Source organism: Moschus berezovskii, chromosome 9, assembly GCF_049115385.1.
Source record: "Moschus berezovskii isolate FMDL1 chromosome 9, NW_MosBer_1.0, whole genome shotgun sequence".
In the NCBI taxonomy this organism is placed as follows: Eukaryota; Metazoa; Chordata; class Mammalia; order Artiodactyla; family Moschidae; genus Moschus; species Moschus berezovskii.
The window spans coordinates 47,870,270-47,891,105 of NC_142468.1; the positions used below are offsets into that span (position 1 = coordinate 47,870,270).

General features: G+C 37.8%; 1 protein-coding gene across 1 annotated transcript in view; it reads left to right on the plus strand.

Annotated features, from left to right (window-relative positions):
• UNC13C (unc-13 homolog C) overlaps positions 1 to 20,836 on the plus strand; it is a 691,503-nt gene that overhangs the window by 160,583 nt on the left and 510,084 nt on the right. Inside the window, exons 3-4 of the mRNA XM_055436715.2 lie at positions 16,149 to 16,171; positions 16,748 to 16,812. Coding sequence (XP_055292690.2) covers positions 16,149 to 16,171; positions 16,748 to 16,812 — 88 coding nt within the window. The remainder of the gene's footprint in view (positions 1 to 16,148; positions 16,172 to 16,747; positions 16,813 to 20,836) is intronic.

Sequence of the window (20,836 nt, forward strand, 5' to 3'; positions counted from 1 at the left end):
CAAATAGGAAAAGGAGTATGTCAAGGCTATATATTGTCACCCTGCTTATTTAACTTATATGCAGAGTACATCATGTGGAACCCTGGCCTGGAAGAAGCACAAGCTGCAATGAAGATTGCTGGGAGAAATATCAAGAACCTCAGATATGCAGGTGACACCACCCTTATGGCAGAAAGTGAAGAGGAACTCAAAAGCCTCTTGATGAAAGTGAGAGAGGAGAGTGAAAAGGTTGGCTTGAAGCTCAACATTCAGAAAACTAAGATCACAGCATCTGGTCCCATCACTTCATGGGAAATAGATGGAAAAACAGTGGAAACAGTGTCAGACTTCATTTTTTTTGGGCTCCAAAATCACTGCAGATGTTGATTGCAGCCATAAAATTAAAAGACGCTTACTCCTTGGAAGGAAAGTTATGACCAGCCTAGATAGCATATTAAAAAGCAGAGACATTAATTTGCCAACCAAGGTCCGTCTAGTCAAGGCTATGGTTTTTCCCGTGGTCATGTATGGATGTGAGAGTTGGACTGTGAAGAAGGCTGAGCGCTGAAGAATTGATGCTTTTGAACTGTGGTGTTGGAGAAGACTCTTGAGAGTCCCTTGGACTTCAAGGAGATCCAACCAGTCCATCCTAAAGGAGATCAATCCTGGGTGTTCATTGGAAGGACTGATGCTAAAGCTGAAACTCCAATACTCTGGCCACCTGATGTGAAGAGCTGACTCATTGGAAAAGACCCTGAGGCTGGGAACGATTGAGGGCAGGAGGAGAAGGGGATGATAGAGGATGAGATGGTTGGATGGCTCAGTGACTCAGTGGACATGAGTTTGGGTAAATTCTGGGAGTTGTTGATGAACAGGGAAGCCTGTTGTGCTGCAGTTTGTGGGGTCGCAAAGAGTCGGACACAACTGAGCAATGGAACTGAACTAATTTTGGGTTTTTTAATTCTTCTTTTTCCAGCTGTTTTAGGTGTAAAGTTAGGTTGTCTATTAGATGTTTTTCTTGTTTCTTGAGGTGGGATTACATTGCTATAAACTTCCCTCTTATAACTGGTCTTGCTACATCCCATAGGTTTTGAGTTGTTGTGTTTTCACTGTCATTTGTTTCTCGAAAATTTTGAATTCCCTTTTGATTTCTTCAGTAACCTGTTGGTTATTTAGAAATATGTTGTTTAATCTCCATGTGTTTGTGTTTATTACAGTTTATTTTCTTGTAATTGATATCTAGTCTCATAGTGTTGTAGTTGGAGAAGATGTGTGATATGATTTCAGTTTTCTTGAATTTACTGAGGTTTGATTTGTGACCCAATATGTGGTCTTTCCTGGGGAAGATTCTATGTGCACTTGAGAAGAAGGTGTATTCTTCTGCGTTGGATGGAATGAGCTGAAGATATCGATGAGATCCATCTCATCTAATGTGTCATTTAAGACTTGTGTTTCCTTATTAGTTTTCTGTTTTGATGATCTGTCCATTGGTGTGAGTGGGGAGTTAAAGTCTCCTACTATTGTCGTGTTACTGTCAGTTTCTCCTTTTACTTCTGTTAGTGTCTGTGTTGGAGAAGGCAATGGCAAGCCACTTCAGTCCTATTGCCTGGAAAATCCCATGGATGGAGGAGTCTGGTAGGCTGCAGTCCGTGGGGTCGCTAAGGGTCGGACACGACTGAATGACTTCACTTTCACTTCTCACTTTCACACAGTGGAGAAGGAAATGGCAACCCACTCCAGTGTTCTTGCCTGGAGAATCCCAGGGATGGGGGAGCCTGGTGGGCTTCCGTCTATGGGGTCACACAGAGTCGGACACGACTGAAGTGACTTAGCAGCAGCAGCAGCAGCAGCAGTGTCTGTGTTATGTATTGAGGAGCTCCTATGTTGGGTGCATCGATATTTACAATTGTTATGTCTTCCTCTTGGATTGATCCCTTGATCATTATATAGTGTCCTTCCTTATCTCTTGTAGTCTTCTTTATTTTAAGGTCTATTTGGTCTGATATGAGGATTGCTACTCCACCTTTCTTTTGCTTCCCATTTACATGGTATATATTTTTCCATCCTCTCACTTTCTGTTTGTATGTATCTTTAATTCTGAAGTGGGTTTCTTGTATACAGCATATATATATGGGTCTTGTTTTTGTATCCATTCAGCCAGTCTGTGTCTTTTATTTGGAGCATTTAATCCATTTACATTTAAAGTAATTATTGATATATATGTTCTTATTGCCATTTGCTTAATTGTTTGGGGTTGATTTTGAAGATCTTTTTTTTTCTTCTCTTGTATTTCTTAACTACATACGTCCCTTTAAAGCTGGTTTGGTGGTACTCAATTCTCTTAACTTTTGCTTGTCTGAAAAGCTTTTTATTTATTTCTCCATCAATTTTGAATGAGATACTTTCTGGGTACAGTAATCTTGGTTGTAGATTTTTCCCTTTCAGTACTTTAAATATATCTTGCCATTACCTTCTGGTCTGCAGTTTCTGCTGAAAGATCAGCTATTAAGCGTGTGGGATTTCCCTTGTATGTTACTTGTTGCTTCTCCCTTGCTGCTTTTAATATTCTTTCTTTCTGTTTAGTCTTTGTGAGTTTGGTTAGTATGTGTCTTGATGTGTTTCTCCTTGGGTTTATCCTGTATGGGACTGTTTTTGCCTCTTGGACTTGGTTAACTATTTCCTTTTCAATGTTGTTGGAAAAGACCCTGATGCTGGGAGGGATTGGGGACAGGAGGAGAAGGGGACGACAGAGGATGAGATGGCTGGATGGCATCACCGACTCAATGGACATAAGTCTGAGTGAACTGTGAGAGTTGGTGATGGACAGGGAGGCCTGGCGTGCTGTGATTCATGGGGTCGCTAAGAGTCGGACACGACTGAGTGACTGAACTGAACTGAACTGAATGTTGGGGAAATTTTCAATGATAATCCCTTCAAAAATTTTCTCATACCCTTTCTTTTTCTCCTCTTCTTCTGGGACCCCTATGATTCTAATGTTGGTGCTTTTGATATTGTCCCTGAGGTCTCTGAGACTGTCCTCAGTTCTTTTCATTCTTTTTTACTTTACTCTTCAGAAATTCTTTCCACCATTTTATCTTCCAGCTCACTGCTTCATTCTTCTGCTTCAGATATTTTGCTATTGATTCCTTCTAGAGTGTTTTTAATTTCAGTTATTGTGTTGTTTGTCTCTGTATGTTCATTCTTTAATTCTTCTAGGTCTTTGTTAATTGATTCTCGCATTTTCTCCATTTTGTTTTCAAGGTTTTTGATCATCTTTACTTTCATCATTCTGAATTCTTTTTTCAAGCAGTTTGCCTATTTCCTCTTCATATATTTGGACTTTTGTGTTTCTAGTTTGTTCCTTCATTTGTGTAGTATTTCTCTGCCTTTTCATTATTTTTTTTTAACTTATTATGTTTGAGGTCCCCTTTTCCAAGGTTTCAGGGAAAGTTGAATTCTTTCCTTGAAGAAGGTTGAATTCTTTCTTTGTTTTGGTTTCTGCCCTCCTAAGCTTGGTCCAGTGGTTTGTATAAGCTTTGTATAGGATGAGATTTGTGCTGAGTTTTTGTTTGTTTTTCCTCTGATGGGCAAGGCAGAGTGAGGTGATAATCCTGTCTGCTGATGATTGGGTTTGTCTTTTTCTTTTGTTTGTTGTTTAGATGAGGCATCCTGCACAGGGTCCTACTGGTGGTTGGGTGATACCCAGTCTTGTATTCCAGTAGTTTCCTTTGTGTGAGTTTTCACTGTTTGAGCTGCAGCAGCAGGGTTACTTTTTAAGTAGTCTAGGGTCTTGGAGTCAGTGCTCCCACTCCAAAGGCTCGGGGCTTGATCTCAGGTCAGGAACAAAGATTCCAGAAGTGGTTTGTTATGGCATTAAGTGAGATTAAAACGAATATCCAAAAACGAGAAACCAAAGATGAACCCCAGACACATGGCAGTTAAAAATCAGGCAAATAGTAATTAAAATAATGGAATATACACATATACATATACACCCATCAGCAAAGTGAAGGCAGTCCAACATAAATAAAGTACAGTAGATTGACCCAGCAAACAAAGGAAATAAAAAATTATATTTACCACTTAAGAATAGAACTAACTAAATCATAAACTGGAAAGTAAACTAAAGCAAGATGCCAAGTGGAGAATAAAGCAATGAAAACAAAACTAACAGATATGTTGAGAGGAAAGGAAAAAAAGAACAGAAAGAATAGAAATGCAAAGTTAAATATAGGTAGATGAGATTCATATCCATTAAAGGTTAACTGCAATTGGAAAGAACAGTAGGAAAGGCAAAGAAAGGAATAAATGTAGAAAAAATACAATAGGTTTAAAAACTTAAAAATATAAAAAAAAGAAAAGAAAAAAAAAGGAAAACTTCATAGAAGTGCAAAAGCCCAACATAGAGGCAGAGGTTTATAACAACAATAAAAACTGTGACTGAGAAAAAAATAAAGCTCAAAAGCTTAATTGGATTTCTTAGTGCCAATAAAATTGACATCTGCAACAGAGGGAGAGGGAAGTGGGGGAAAGAAAAAAAAATCCAAAAGAATCTACAGAACAAGTCAAAAATTAAGAATAATAAATGATTTTCTTGAGTCACTGCTATGAGTCCTTTCCCTCACTGGGAATCACATTCTTCCTTACCTCCCTAGGAGGAGGCAGCTTACCTGCTGTTGGGGCAGCTCAGATTCTAATCTGGTCCCACTCCTGTGTGTCTTGCCTCCAAGGTCCACAGCTCTCAGAACTAGTGCATTTTCTTTTGTGAGAACTCTCAATGGCCTTTTATATATTCCATAGACACAGAATCTACCTAGTTGATCGTGTGTATTTAATCTGCAATTTGTACAGCTGCTGGGAATGTTTTGGGTCTTCTTCCTTAGCCACACCGTCCCTGGGTTTCAATTGTGGTTTTATTTCCACCTCTACATGTGGGTTTGCTCCTTAGGCCGCCCTGGAGGACTTGGGTTTGCTCCTGTGAGGGCCAGTTATGGAGGTGGTACAGCAGCTTGGGTCGCAAGGATTCTGGCAGCAGCAGGTACTCAGGGGAGTTGGCGGCTAGGGCAACAGGAAATATAGTGCTCCAGAAAGGTATGGCAACCAGTATTGGCCAATATGCTCCAGTATTCTTGCCTGGAGAACCCTGCTCCCTGACAGTGAAACCTGGCAGGCCACTCTACAGGGTTGCAAAGGGTCAGACAGGACTGAAGCGACCCTGCACACATTTTTTTGCCTGTGGCAGCTCTGCCCAAGTGAGATTTGAGTGCGAAGATGGAGCAACTGCTTGGTTTGCGGAGACCCCGGCGGTGCCAAGTGTGCAGGGACATGGACTGCCTCTGCCACAGGAGACGTGGCCCTATCAGAGTGTTCTTTTGAGCCTCTTGTAGCTGGCAATCAGAAGGCTTCTTTTGCCAGTCTTTCTCCGTAGTTCCTCCCATTCAGGCTCTTGAACTAAGTTCAAGGGAACTTAGAGGGTTCCCTTGCCTGGGATTCATCTCTGTTGTTCAGGATGTCAGGCATGTAGAGGGACCCCCCTGGGTGGGGTCCTACTCTGTATTTCAGCACATCAGTCACTTAAAGGAGCACCCTGGGTGGGGTCCTACTCTGCTGTTCAGTGTGTCAGGTGTTTGATGGGCCAGCCTCTCTATTGTTCAGCTGGCAGGTGGGGAGAGAGAGGCTATGGTGATGGCTCCACCCCGTATATGTGACTCAGCAGTATAGCCTTGCTTCCATGGATGGCTGCCTGGCTTTCCTCCACCAGCATTTTCCACCAGGATCTCCTCTCTCACATTTCCTCAATCCGCCCCTCTGCATTCAACAGCAGCCCTTGCCTTGGGATTGCTCCACAATCCCTAAACTCCAGCTCCCAGCCGCTACACAATCCAGGTTTCCTGTCTGGATTGTGTATGGCTACAGCAAGGACTGTCTGATTCTCATTCCATTTAGCCTGCCACATATAAGCTGTTTCACTCTCAGCCTTAAATGTTTCTCCTGACTCAGATAGTTTCCCTGATGTGGGGATTGGACCTCTGCTTCAGTTTCCCCACCCGCAGGTGGGGAAGGTCCAGTCCTTCTAACACTCCTGTTTCCCCCTTCCAGTTCCTTATCCTTCCAAGTTTTGCATGGTTCTATGTGTTCTTTTCCACTGGTCAGGTACTCCTGTCCACTCTCAGCTGGTGTTCTGCATATACTTCTGTGCCTGAAGGTGTGTTCCTGATGCATCTGTGTAGAGAGATGTACTCCATGTCCACCTACTCCTCTGCATCTTGTTCTCTTTTTTCTGTTTCAGCAACTTCATTTGTATCATTTCTTTCTAGATTCCACATATAAGAGATGTAAGATCATGTTTCTCCTCCTCTGTTTGACCTACTTCACTGGGTATGACAATCTCTAAGTCCAAATTCTCTGCCCATTTTTTGATTGGATTGTTTGGTTTTTTTGTTTGTGTTTTTTGTTTGTTTTTTTGATATTGAGTCACATGAGCTGTTTATAACTTTTGAAAATTATTCCCTTGTTGGTTGCATCATTTGCAAGTATTTTCTCCCATTCTGTGGGCTGTCTTTTCATTTTGTTTGTGGTTTTCTTTGCTGTGCAAAAGCTTTTATCTTTAGGTTCCGTTTGTTTATTTTGATTTTATCTCCATTAGCCTAGAAGATGGGTCAAAAAACGTTTTGTCGTGATTTATGTCCGAGAGTATTCTGCCTGTTTTTCTGTAAGTGTTCTATATTCTCCAGTCTTACATTTAGGACTTAAATCCATTTTGAGTTTATTTTTGTGTGTGGGAATAGAGAATGTTGTGGTTTCATTCTTCTATATGTAGCTTTCCAGCTTTCCTGAAACCATTTATTGAAAAGACTCTTGTCTCTCCATTGTATATTCTTGCCTCTTTTGTCATAGATTAGGTGACTGTAAGTACATGGGTTTATCTCTGGGCTTTCTGTCCTGTTCTACTGATCTGTATTTCTGTTTTTATGTCATTCCCAGTGTTTTGATGACTATAGCTTGTAGTGTAATCTGAAGTCAGGGCACCTGATATCTCCAGCTCCATTTTTCTTTCACAAGATTGCTTTGGATATTTGTAGTTTTTCATGTGTCCATATAAATTTTGGGCTTCTCTGGTAGCTCAGAAGGTAAAGAATCTGCCTGCAATACAGGAGACCCAGGTTCAGTGCCTGGGTCAGGAAACTACCCTGAAGAAGGAAATGGCAGCCCACTCCAATATTCTTGCCTGGAGAATCTCACCAACAGAGGAACCTGATGGGCTGCAGTCCATGGTGTCACAAAGAGTCAGACACAACTGAGCAACTAACACTATAAATTTAAGACTTTTTTGTCCTAATTTTGTGAAAAATGCCTTTGGTAATTTGATAGGGATTGCACTGAATCTTTAGATTACCTTGGGTAATATAGTCATTTTGACAATATTGATTCTTCAAATCCAACAACATGGTATATCTTTTCATCTCTTTGTGTCATCTCTTATTTATTTCATCATTGTTTTATAGCTTTTGAAGTATAGGTCTTTTGCCTCCTTAGGTAGGTTTATCCTTAGGTATTTGATTCTTTTTGATGCATTAGTGAATGGAATTATTTCTTTAATTCCTGTTTCTGACCTTTCATTGTTCATATTAGAAATGCAGCAGATTGTTTTGTATTCTGCAAGTTTACTTAATTCATTGATGAGCTCTAGTACTTTTCTGGTACCATCTTTAGGATTTTCTAAGTATAATGTCATGTCATCTGCAAATAGTGACAGTTTTACTACTTTTCCAATTTGTATTCCTTTCTTTGTTTTCCTTCTATCATTGCCATGGCTAGGACTTCCAACACTATGTTGGAAAAAAGTAGCAAGAGTGGACATCCTTGTCTTGTCCCTGTTCTTAGAGGAAATGTTTTCAGCTTTTCACCTTTGACTATGACGTTGGCTGTAAGTTTGTTATACATGGTCTTTGTTATATTGAGATATATTCCTTCTATGCCTACTTTCTGGAGAGTTTTCATCATAAATGGGTGCTGAATTTTGTCAAGTTTTTTTTCCTCCATCTATTGAGATGGTTATATGGTTTTTAGTCTTTAATTTGTTAATGTGGTGTATCACACTTACTGATTTGCAGATACTAAAAAAATCCTTGCATCCCTGGGATAAATCCCACTTCTTTGTGGTGTATGATCCTTCTAACGTATTGTTGCCTTTGGTTTGCTAGTATTTTGTTGAGAATTTTTGAATCTATAGTCATCAGTGATATTGACCTGTAGTTTTCTTTTTTGTAGTGTCTTTGTCTTTGGTATCAAGGTAATGATGGCCTCATAGAATGAGTTTGGGAGTGTTCTTTTTTGTAATATTTTGAAAAGGATAGGTGTTAACTCTTCTGGAAACATTTTATAGAATTTTCCTGTGAACTCATCTGGTTTGAAACTTTTGTGTGAATTTTTTAATCACAGTTTCAATTTCTGTCCTTGGATTGTCTATTAATATTTTCCATTTCTTCCTGGTTCAGTCTTGGAACATGGTATTTTTCTAAGAATTCGTTCATTTCTTCTAGGTCATCCCTTTCATAAGCATATAATTGTTTGTAGTATTCTCTTTTAATCCTTTGTATTTCTGTGGTGTCAGTTGTAACTTTTCCTTTTTAATTTCTAATTTTATCAATTTGAGCTCTCTCCTTTTTTTCTGGATTAGGCTAGCTAAAAGTTTATCAATTTTGTTTATCTTTTCTAAGAACCAAGTTTTAATTTATCTTTCTTATTGTTTTCATCATCACTATTTCAATTGTTTCTGTTCTGATCTTTATGATTTCTTTTGTTCTACTATCTTTGGTTTGTTATTCCTTCTCTAGTTGCTTTAGGTGTAAGCTGTTTATTTCTAATTTTTCTTATTTCCTGAGGTAAGGATGTATTGCTATAAACTTTCAAACTGCTTTTGCTGGATTCCTTAGGTTTTGGATTGTCATGGTTTCATTTTTATATCTCTCAAGGTATTCTATATTTTAATTTCTTCAGTGATCCATTGATTGTTTAGTAGCATATTGTGTAGACTCCATGTGTTTGTTTTTTTACAGATTTTTCATGTAGTTGATTTCAAATCTCTTAACATTGTGGTCATAAAAGATGCTTGATATGATTTCAATTTTCTTAAATTTAATGTGGCTTACTTTGGGGCCCAGCATGTGATTAATTCTGAAGAACATTCTATGTACACTTAGTGTATTCTGCTGCTCGTGTATGGAACTCTATGTTGTCTCATGTGTCATTTAAGGCCTGTGTTTCCTTATTGATTTTCTTTCTGGATGATCTGTTCATTGATGAAAGTGGGGTGTTATTTATAAAGTTCCCACTATTACTATGTTACTACTGATTTCTTCTTTTATGGCTATTAGTTTTTGCCTTATATTTTGGGGTGCTCCTATATTGGGTGCGTGTATATTTGCAATATTTGTTATATCTTCTTAGATTGATCATTTGATCATCATGTGATATCCTTCTTTGTTTCTTATAAACAGTCTTTAAAGTCTATTTTGTTTCATATGAGTATTGCTACTCCAGGTTTCTTTTTATTTCTATTTGCATGGAATATATTTTTACATACCCCATTTTCAGTCAGTATCTGTCCCTAGAATTGAAGTGGGTTTCTTGTAGACAGCATACATGCAGGTCTTGTTTTTGTATCCACTTAGCCAATCTGTCTTTTGGTTGGAGCATTTACATTTAAGGTAATTATAGATACTCGTGTTATTATTGCCATGTTGTTAATTGTTTTGGATTTATTTTGTAGGTCCTTTTTCTTCCCTTCCTCTTTTATTCTTTTGTGATTTGATGATTGACTTTAACATTGTATTTGGATTTCTTTTTCATTTTTGTATATCTAATGTAGATTTTTGGTTTGAAGTTACCATGAAGTTTTGCTATAGCAATCTATATATAAACAAAATTGCTTTTTAAGTTGCTGTTCTCTTAATTCAAATGCATTTCCAATATTCTGCATTTGTACTCTTCTCATAATTACTGATTTTGTTATATTTGTTTTTGGATGATTTTCTGCCTTTATGTTTACCTTTACTGGTGAGATTTTCTATTCATTATTTTCTTGTTTTTATTTGTGGCCTTTTCTTTTCTAATTGGAGAATGTCCCTTAGTATTTGTTGCAAAACTGGCCTGGTGGTTCTGAAGTTTCTTTTGTTTTTCTATAAAGCTTTTAATTTCTCTGTGAATTCCAAATTAGAGCCTTGGTAGAGTATTTTTGTTTTTAGGTCTTCCCTTCCCTAGTGGCTCAGAGGTTAAAGCGTCTGCCTGCAATGCAGGAGACCTGGGTTCGATCCCTGGGTCAGGAAGATCCCCTGGAGAAGGAAATGGCAACCCACTCCAGTATTCTTGCCTGGAAAATCCCATGGACGGAGGAGCCTGGTGGGCTACAGTCCATGGGGTCACAAAGAGTTGGACACAACTGAGTGACTTCAGTTTTTCATCACTTTAAATATATTGTGCCAATCCCTTCTGGCTTGTAGAGTTTCTACTGTAAAATATCAGCTGATATCATTATGGAAATTCCCTTGTATGTTATGCTGCTTTCCCTTGTTAATTTTATTATTTTCTCTTTGGCTTTAATTTTTGTCGACTTGATTACCATGTCTCTCAGCATGCTTCTCTTTGGGTTTTTCCTGCCTGGAACTCTGTGCTTTCCGGAGTTGGTTTATGTTTCCTTTCCTGTGTTAGGGAAGTTTTCAGCTGTCATCTCTTCAAGCATTTTCTCAGGTCCTTTCTCTTTTCTCAATTTGACCCTGCCATACTGAGAATAGTGGTGCATTTAATGTTGTCCCAGAGGTCTCTGAGACTGTCCTCATTTCTGTAAATTCTTTTTTATCGATTCTGTTCTGCAGCAGTGGTTTCCACCATTTAATCTTCTAGCTCACTCATTTTTCTGCTTTGTGTATTCTGCTATTGATTCCTTATACTGTTTTTCATTTCAGTTATTGTTCATCTCCATTTGTTTGTTCTGTAGATCTTCTAGCTCTTTGTTAAACATGTCTTGTGTCTTCTCGGTATGAGCCTTTCTTTCCCCAGTATTTTGGATCATCTTTACTATCATTGCTCTGATTTTTTCAGGTAGATAGCTGGCCTTCAGCTCACTTGGCTGTTCTGCTGGAGTTTCATCCTGGACACATTTCTTCTGCTATCTCATTATGTGAGGCTTTCTGTGATTGTAGCATTCATTCCTCAGGCTGCAAGGTTATAGTCATTCTTGCTTCTGCTGCCTGCCTTATGGTGGATAAAGCTGGTCTAAGGGGCTTGTGCTGGCTTCTGGTGGGAGGAACTGGTTCCTGCCCACTGGTGATCGGAACTTGGCCTTGTCCTTCTGGTGGACAGGGCCATGTCAAGGGCTATATTTATTGAGCAGCTGTGGGCTCAGGAAGACTTTAGTCACCTCCCTTCTGAGAAGTGGGGCTGTTTTCCCACCCCGTTGGTTGCTTGGTCTGAATCATTTCAGCCTTAAGGCTGTTGGGTGGGCCAGGTCTTGGTGAGAAAATGGTGACCTTCTGGAGAGCTCTTGCCAATGAGTACTCTTCAGAACTACTGCCACCAGTATCTTTCTCACTGCAGAAAGCCTCACCCCATCCCACCCCCAAATCTCTGCTGGAGACCCTTCAATTCAAGCAGGTAAATCTGGCTCAGGCTTTTATGAACTCACTGCCTTTTCTCCTGGGGCCTGGTGCACATGAAATCTTGTGCATGTCCTCCAAGAGTTGAGTTTCTGTTTCTCTCAGACCTGTGGAATTCCTTTGATCAAACCCTGCTGCTGCTGCTGCTAAGTCACTTCAGTCGTGTCCGACTCTGTGTGACCCCATAGACGGCAGCCCACCAGGTCCCCTGTCCCTGGGATTCTCCAGGCAAGAACACTGGAGTGGGGTGCCATTTCCTTCTCCCTGTGTGAAACTGAAAAGTGAAGGTGAAGTCGCTCAGTCGTGTCCCACCCTTAGCGACCCCACAGACTGCAGCCTACCAGGCTCCTCCATCCATGGGATTTTCTAGGCAAGAGTACTGGAGTGGCTTGCCATTGCCTTCTCCGTGATCAAACCCTACTGGTCTCCAAAGCCAGATACTCTGAGGATTCTTCTTTCTGATCAAGGCCTCCAGGCTGGGGTGCCTGATGTGGGTGTTGGAAATTTCAACCCTGTGGGAGAACCTCTGTGATATAGCTATTTTCTAGTTTGTGGGCCTCCCACCTGGCAGATGTGGGGTTTGATTTTATTGTGATTTCACCCCTTTTGTCATCTCATTATGGCTTTTTCTTTATCTTTGGATACAGTACATATATATATATATGTATAGGTAGATTCCAGTGTTTTTGTTTTCTTCTCAGTGGTTGTTCAGCAGTTCTTTGTAGTTTTGGTATTTTGGTGAGAGGGGGAGAACTCGTCTTTCCACTCTGCCATCTTGTTTATACCTCCCTAAGCACCATTTTAGTAACTAGTGTTTTTTTATTTCCTTGATAGCAATATGTCCTCTCTTATTCATTAAATTCTTACATATAAGGGTATATTACTTAGCTATACTTTATGTTTTACTAATCTTTTATTCTATTTTGCCAGGATAATATTTTAGCTGTTATAGACTTTAATATGTGTGTAATCCATCCTCATTAATCACCTTTAAAAAACACTTATAAGTCAAACGAACAAAAAAAAGTAACATGTTTTTACTTGTTAACCTAGGTACACTTAAAATAGGATAATTTCAAGTTACAACAACTTGCCATTAGGATTTAACTATTAGATCTGTAAATCAGTTAGAAAATAATTCACCCTCCCTATACCAAAAGATGAAATAACAGTTTTTTTTAAACAGATTTTTAAATATTTCATTAAAGTGGTATAGCTTATGTAAAGTTGTACATTCTGTGCTCTGCAAATGTTTATTAGACATCTCCTATGATTCAGGAGTATATTGGGAGTTTAAAAAGTTACACTATCATTGAGGCGCTGTCTAGAAGGATTTCAGCTAAAGAAACTAAAAAAAGTTGAGGATTAACCAAGGGAAATCCACACTGTATAGTACTTATGTATAAAGATCATGAATCCCTGAAAAGTGATGTTTCCAGGAAAGGGATTAGGTTTCAACTGAATTTTGGAGACTGAGAGGCAGTTAGCTGGATAAAGAAAGTGATAACTTGTTTTAGGGGAAAGAAACTGAGAATGCAAAGGCTCACATTTAAAAGAGCATGGGATGAAAACTAAATGGCAAAAATTTACTTGTGGCCAAAGTGTAGGATGTGAATCAAGACTGGTGAGCCATGAATTTGCAGTAGACAAAGGTCTTATTTTTTCAGGTGGGCAATGGGTGAAATTAGTGGGTTTTTAAAAGAGAGTGGAGAGGATCATAATTGTATTTTAGAAAGGTTTTAAAGGGGATAAGAAAGGAGTCAAAGTGAACAAAATTGGTTAATTGATAATTAATAAAAAATATGTATTCAGTGAAAATATGAATGAACACTGGATGAAACAATGAATGAAAAGTTAATGAATTACTACATTTAGCAGCTGAAAAAGAATAACTTTGGTAAGATTACCCTTATTCAGTCAGATGATCAATATAGAAGCCAGTTAGAATGGGGGACTATTTCAAAATACTGGATATATGAAATCAGACTTAATGTCATTGTTTTGCAAACTAGCTATTGCTAGTTAGTAGGAAATACCATAATGATGTTATTTGATGTGTTGGTTATTTATTCATTTGCTATCTATTTAATTAATCATGATAGTTTTCCACATGGTTTGGTTTGACTTCTTTTCAGTGTATAACACTATAATTCTGAAAAATAAAAACTTTGTATTTTATCTTTCAGCATTTATGTTCTTTATTTCTGTTTTACTCTATTGGTTAGGATTTATGAAAATAAATTAAAATATTGTAGTGGACATTTTTGCCTTTTAATAACAGGGATGCCCTAATATTTTAGACTTAAGTTGATTCTGAAATACATTTTTCAGCATATGAAAATTAACTCATTCCAGTCTAAGTAGGTTAAAAATTATTTGGAAGGTTTTTGAAATTTTATCAAATAGCTTGTATCAGTTCAGTTCATTTCAGTCACTCAGTTGTGTCTGATTCTCCGTGACCCCATGAATCACAGCACGCCAGGCCTCCCTGTCCATCACCAACTCCCGGAGTTCACTCAAACTCATGTCCACAGAGTCGGTGATGCCATCCAGCCATCTCATTCTCTGTTGTCCCCTTCTCCTCCCGCCCCCAACCTTTCCCAGCATCAGAGTCTTTTCCAGTGAGTCAACTCGTCGCATGAGGTGGCCAAAGTATTGTAGTTTCAGCTTTAGCATCAGTCCTTCCAATGAACACCCAGGATTGATCTCCTTTAGAATGGACTGGTTGGATCTCCTTGCAGTCCAAGGGACTCTCAAGAGTCTTCTCCAACACCACAGTTCAAAAGCATCAATTCTTCGGCGTATGCTCCTACTTAAATGCAGATATGTATTTTATGATCAGTTGATGTCTTTTATAGTAGTCAATGATTTTTAAATCATGCTTTTGAATAAAATCTTCATGGCTATGATATATTCTTCTGATAGAGTGCTGAATTTTATTTTCTATATTTTGTGAAGTATTTAAAATATTTATGGCCATATTGCTTTATTACTTTATATTGTGCCTACTATGCTTTGTATTCAAAGACATAACCATGGGATAGTGTAAAATCTTCAAAATATTACACATAAATATTTAGTTATGTTAACAGGTTCGTATTTAATGGGTCAAGAAAACAAACAGTTTCAGATTTTTGTCAATAAAAATCATCATTGAATTACATGTCCTCGAGCAAATCTTTCTCTCTCTGAGACTCATCTGTGAAAATAAAGGGTCTGGGATACAAGAATGGTAAGGTCACTCCATTTCTAGCTTTCTGCAAACTTGTATTCATATGGAAATCCCTTTGGCTTTATGCTAAAAAACAGTAACACTGTGTAAGTTAGAAATGGACCATGCTATGATGACCCTTGAGGATTTAGACTTGAGTTTCAAAAAGAAACAAAAAATTTGAAAAATCACAAGTCCATCGTTCATCTACTTGGGCCCATGAGCAGTTGAAACTGAGAAATACTGACTTTGTTAGACTCTTGAGAGTCCCTTGTACTGCAAGGAGATCCAACCAGTCCATTCTAAAGGAGATCAATCCTGGGTGTTCATTGGAAGGACTGATGCTAAAGCTGAAACTGCAATACTTTGGCCACCTCATGCGATGAGTTGACTCACTGGAAAAGACTCTGATGCTGGGAAAGGTTGGGGGCGGGAGGAGAAGGGGACAACAGAGAATGAGATGGCTGGATGGCATCACCGACTCTATGGACATGAGTTTGAGTGAACTCCGGGAGTTGGTGATGGACAGGGAGGCCTGGTGTGCTGTGATTCATGGGGTCGCGGAGAGTCGGACATGACTGAGCGACTGGACTGAACTGAACTGACTGATACTGGAGAACCATGGACCAACCATCCCTCGCTGTTTTGTTCAATTTACTTGAAACATTGAATCCAAAGGGCAGCAGATGGGGAGTCAGAAGCCCTGGATTTATAACTCTGTCATTTCGTGGTTTGGGGATTTTAAATAATTTAACACCTTCAGGCATCAGATTTCATATTTGCAAGGTGAAATATGCTTAATCTTTAAGTTCTATGATATGAGAAGCAATAAATAATCCCATAATAAAATTTCTTTTATTTATATAGTCACCTGGGGTTTACTTTCACATATATTGATCTTAATTGATCCTGTTCACAAAGTTCGGAGGCAAAAAGCAAAGTATCAGTGACTTTATTTCAGAGTTAGGTCTACACTCCAGACCATTTGGTAGTTTGCCCAGTGTACTTAGCAAGTGACAGAGTCCCAGCTGGAGCCTAGGCATTCTGATACTTCAACTGTTCTTTTCTTTTTATGACATATTGTCTTTCGTTAAGCTCTGTAATCACCCTTTTATACTTTTCAAGCATTCTGGCACATTTTCCAACTCTTTAAATTGCAGGGACCAGCTATCCTTCTTCCCTTGGGGTTCATTTATAATTTTAAACTATATAACATTAACACTTTGTTCATGTATATGTTTAAATGATTTCTTGAAAAGTACTCCATCTAACATTTATTCCTTCTTTTCCTGATTCTCTTTCAGATAGCAGTTCTGTGGATGAAAAGGTTTTAAATCATACTTTTTCTTCCCTCCTGAGGGATCTTGTCTTTTTGTACATGTTTGTTTGTGACATATTAGACCTGTTTTGGTTCTTCCGTTTTAGTTGTGAACTGTGCATGTTATCCCAGCTTTCCATTCATTGGTTGTCCTTTAAGTGTGCCCTAATCTGTTGCTTTTATGAAGAGATTACACCTTGCCAGCTTCGCTTACTATAGCTTACACTTGCCAACCTAGGGGTCTGCTACGGTCAAACGCAGCATCTGTTGTTAAGTCTGGCGAATCATGATCTCTCTGACTGATTCATGATCTTCACTGCACATACCAAGTTTTAAGGGCAAATGGTATTGGAATATGATATTTTCCTTGACCTTGCCAGTGCTTTTGTTTGAATGCTGACAGCTAATTTCAAAACCTCCACCCATAAAAACACAGTAGCTTTGACTTGGAGCTGACCCTGCTTAGCATCTGTCATACTAGGTGTTACGTGTCTAGTGCAGTTGACGCGTGTTCCAGATTCATGTGTACATAGCTATAGGATGCTAAAAGTCTGTTTCTTTTGTTTCTCTCCATTTTCATTTAAGGCTCGGATAGTAAGTGGCAATGATTTGGATGCTTCCAAATTCTCTGCACTACAGGCATTTGGTGGGTGAGTACATTCATAACCTTCCTAATTCATTCCTTTCATCAGTGTTTCTTGGCTGTGCTCTCAAATTAGGTATTTTGAGTGCAGAATGTTGCATGATGGTATAATTAGCTTGCCTTGCTGTTGCTTTCTTCTTGCAGTAAAATAGTTTTATAGTGCTTTTTAAAAAGTATATAGATTTGTGTATATTTAAGTTTAATTGTGAATAAATATATCTGTATATAAAGAAGAAAACTGAAATCACCTAGCCAGAATAGATCATTCCATAGACAAAACATAACCATATAATTTTAATTACTAGTACAGTTAATACAGTGTTTTGATCGCTTGTTTGCACTTAATGATGTTTGCATGAGAATATCTTTCTGTTTCAATAAGTCAATCAATGTAATCATTTTCTGAAATTGCATTTTATGGGTGTATAAAAGTATGAGTTTGAGTGAACTCCAGGAGTTGGTGATGGACAGGGAGGCCTGGCGTGCTGTGATTCATGGGGTCGCGGAAAGTCGGACACGACTGAGCGACTGACCTGAACTGAACTGAACTGAAAAGTATTTAAAATGTGACCACAAAATAATGTGTTACTTATATTTTCTATTTAGTTATATTAATTATATTTTCTGTGTAAAACAATTAAACAACAAAGGTCTGCTTTAATGCCTCTAAAGATACAATTTTGCTCATGTGTTGTTAGGCCTATTTCTGTGTGCTTGCACATACATGCATATGTATATATATATGTGTGTGTGTTATATATTTTTATAGAATAAGTAGTTTTGAATATCCCTGTACATTGAACATAAATGCCAAAATACAGCCATTCTATAAATAAGCAGTAATTTAGTGTTGATTTAATAGTGGGTGTCATTATAGTTGTTTCATAAATAATGACTCGTTTGTTCCTTACAATGGCTCTATGAGGTAAGTACTATTTTGACCACCATTTTATACATGAGGAAACTTTTATATATATATATAGGCAGTTAAAAGAAAAATACCTTTCACTTTGTACAGCTAGTAAGTAGCAAAGTGAGTGTTCAAACCCAGTTAGTTCCAGTCTGTGATCTTAATCAGTAATACTATCTTTCATCTTCAACTTGTGTGTTTCTTTTTCCTTACTTTTTCTTTTTTACTTGACAGTATAGGAGTACCTTGGAAAACTTCATTATTTATACGTAATGGAAATATTTCAAAACATTTGTGTAATATTTGTTCATTCTTCTATTAATTAATTTTTCCAAGATATTTCTTTTTTTTAATTTTTTTTAAAAAATTTTTACTTATGAAAAAAATACTATAGAATACACAGTTGCATAAGCTCCATTAAGTTATTTTATAACTGCCTCAAGCTGCAAAAAGAAAAAAAACCCAATGCCTTACCTAAGTTATCCCTCTCTCAAAATAATGCCATTTATATTATAAACCACGAGCTCCCCATCAAAAGACGGGAACTGCTTTTGTTAATTCATATATCTATATATATATGACTGTATCACTTTGCTATACACCTGAAACAAACACAACACTATAAATAAAGTATAGTACAATATAAAATAAAAATAAGTAACAGATCTTTGGGGCTTTTTCTGTGAGCTGTAGTTTCTGGGAAGTGAGCAGCTCTCATATCTGTAACTCTTGTAACCCAGTCATTTGTGTGCCTCCTTCATGATGATCCAGTGCGGCTGTGGTTCTGTTATCCCTCTGATAGGAACTCTAACTCAGTGTAAAGCTCCAAGATATTTCTAAGCATCATTATTGTAAATGATACTAGAAAGATGTATAATCAGTTTTCAAAGTGTAGTGTGTGGACCAAAGCTTATGCACAGTATAGATAAATTGTTTTTTAAGTATTGCAATTTGAACACATCTGTGTATAATAGAAACAGAACCAAAATGTAGATATATGTTTTAGGTTGGGGCAAAGATGTAGTCTCAGTTATGTTTTATAGTATTTTCATTTCTTTAAAATGAATCTTGTTAAGTAACATCCGTATGCTATTTACTATAACCCATATGAAAATTTTTGTTTCAATTTTAAAGCTCCTACATAGTAAAATCATTTTTATTTGGATTTTTCAAATAAGTAACTAAGCTATTTGTTATATATACAGACTTTTTGATGCCCTTTAAATACATGGAGAATTGCATTTATATTGGGATATCACAGTAATTTAAATATATTATGAAAACCAAAAAGTGTGGCAAAAGCTCACTATGGATTAGTTATAGAAAATTCAGATAGTAAATGGATTATCCTCTCCCCACTAAATCATATATACTTTCTTTAATTACTAAAAAGTGACAGTGTGACACATCAAGTAGAAGTATTTATCTTAGAAAATAAGTTGAATTTCAATTTAATTTTGGAAAAAAATTGTATATCATAGTCTTAAAGGCTTATCTGATTTTATGATATTACAGTTCTTACCTTCCTGTGGCATTCATCACTTAATAACAACTTGCTTTCCTATCTCATGTCTGAATATGGACTTTTATCATTGTCAGTGCAAAAGAGTTAATCTACCTAAATGTTTTGTTAAGTGTATGCTGTGTAAATGTCTAGCTACAATAGGCCATCTTTTCATTTTGATCCTTTCCACATTATTTTTCCAGAAACTTCCTCCTTCATGGACGTAGCAAGGGATTTTTGAATTATGGCAGTAAGGGAAAGGGGTGATAATTTTTAGTCATAGGAAAGAGAATTTTCTGTTACCTGAAAGTAGATTCCTCCCGAAGAACTTGAAGAATACGTTTAAATGCAAATTTTCAGTCAAATTGTCTTCCAGAAATATCTGTTTCTTATTTTACTTTCCCTATAAGTATTTAAATATATTTTTAATAAAGAAAATTGTCACTATAATTATCAATATTAAAATTTCTGTTGTCCTGGGAAACTGAGACTGGAGCAGACTTTGAAAACAGGGAGTCATTGCTGTTCACAAGGCTGCTACATCCTTCACCCCTCTGCCTTCAGCATTCCTAGTTAATTCAGAGCCAGACCACAGCCTTCCTTCCCTCTCACATCTCAAGTGTCAATAAAAGCACAGTCTATATACAATGAAGCCAGGTAATGTAGTTAACAATACTTCTAATTTCTGCTCATCTCTCTGTACAGTTTCTGTAAGTGCTGCTGGAAAAGACATGCCAAACTTTTAATTTTTCTATCTGTCACAGTATAATCCAGACAGGTTCTGGGAGAGGAATTGGGAGAGAGAAAAGATGGACAGAAAAAGAGAGAAGATATAAAAGATATAAAGATGCTTGTTTCAGTGAAATCATACATTTGACATTTTACATTATAGCAGTTTTGTGAGTTTGGTAGCTTTTGTCATAATGTAAGCTAAGGGTCTTAAAAAGATACAAAAATACAAGACCAATTGGGAGAAAAAGATAAAGTGGAGATAAACACTCCACTTTATCACAAAGTGGAGAAACAACAGGGATAGGCAGGAAGTGCCTTGAACCATGATGCAGGTCTGATACCCTGGGAAAAGAGAAGAAGGAAGGAAAACTAGGCATGAGAAGCCTTAAACTGACTGCAGTGAAACTGCATGAGACTACAGTGAAGTGTGTCAGCGGGGAGTCCCAGAGAACAGGCTGTCTGTGAGAGGAGTCCCACCGTGAGCGTCTGTGGCTGGTCTGTTATGCCCATTCACTGGGTGGCAGCAGCTTGGGGAGAGAGTAGCCTGGGTCAATAAATGCTGCAGTTGGTTCTGGAGGTATGCTAACTGAAGGCTGTCATCCAGCTACTCCTAGAAGATTTCTCTGAGGAATATCTGAGTGATGCATGCCCGTGGCTGCCTGGCATCTGATAATTTGACATTATTTGAATGTCAGTTTGATGCCACTTCTTTAATCTGTGACAGTGAATGAAGCACGTAAGTACCTTCATGAATCACTTTCTGAGTTAGACTGCCACTCCCTTGGGGCTTTAATTGCATTGCTTAAGTTCGCTTTTCCCTGGATGTTTGTAGCCAGTTTTATTTTTAATTTTTTTGAAGTTTAGGTGATTTACAATGTGTGTGTT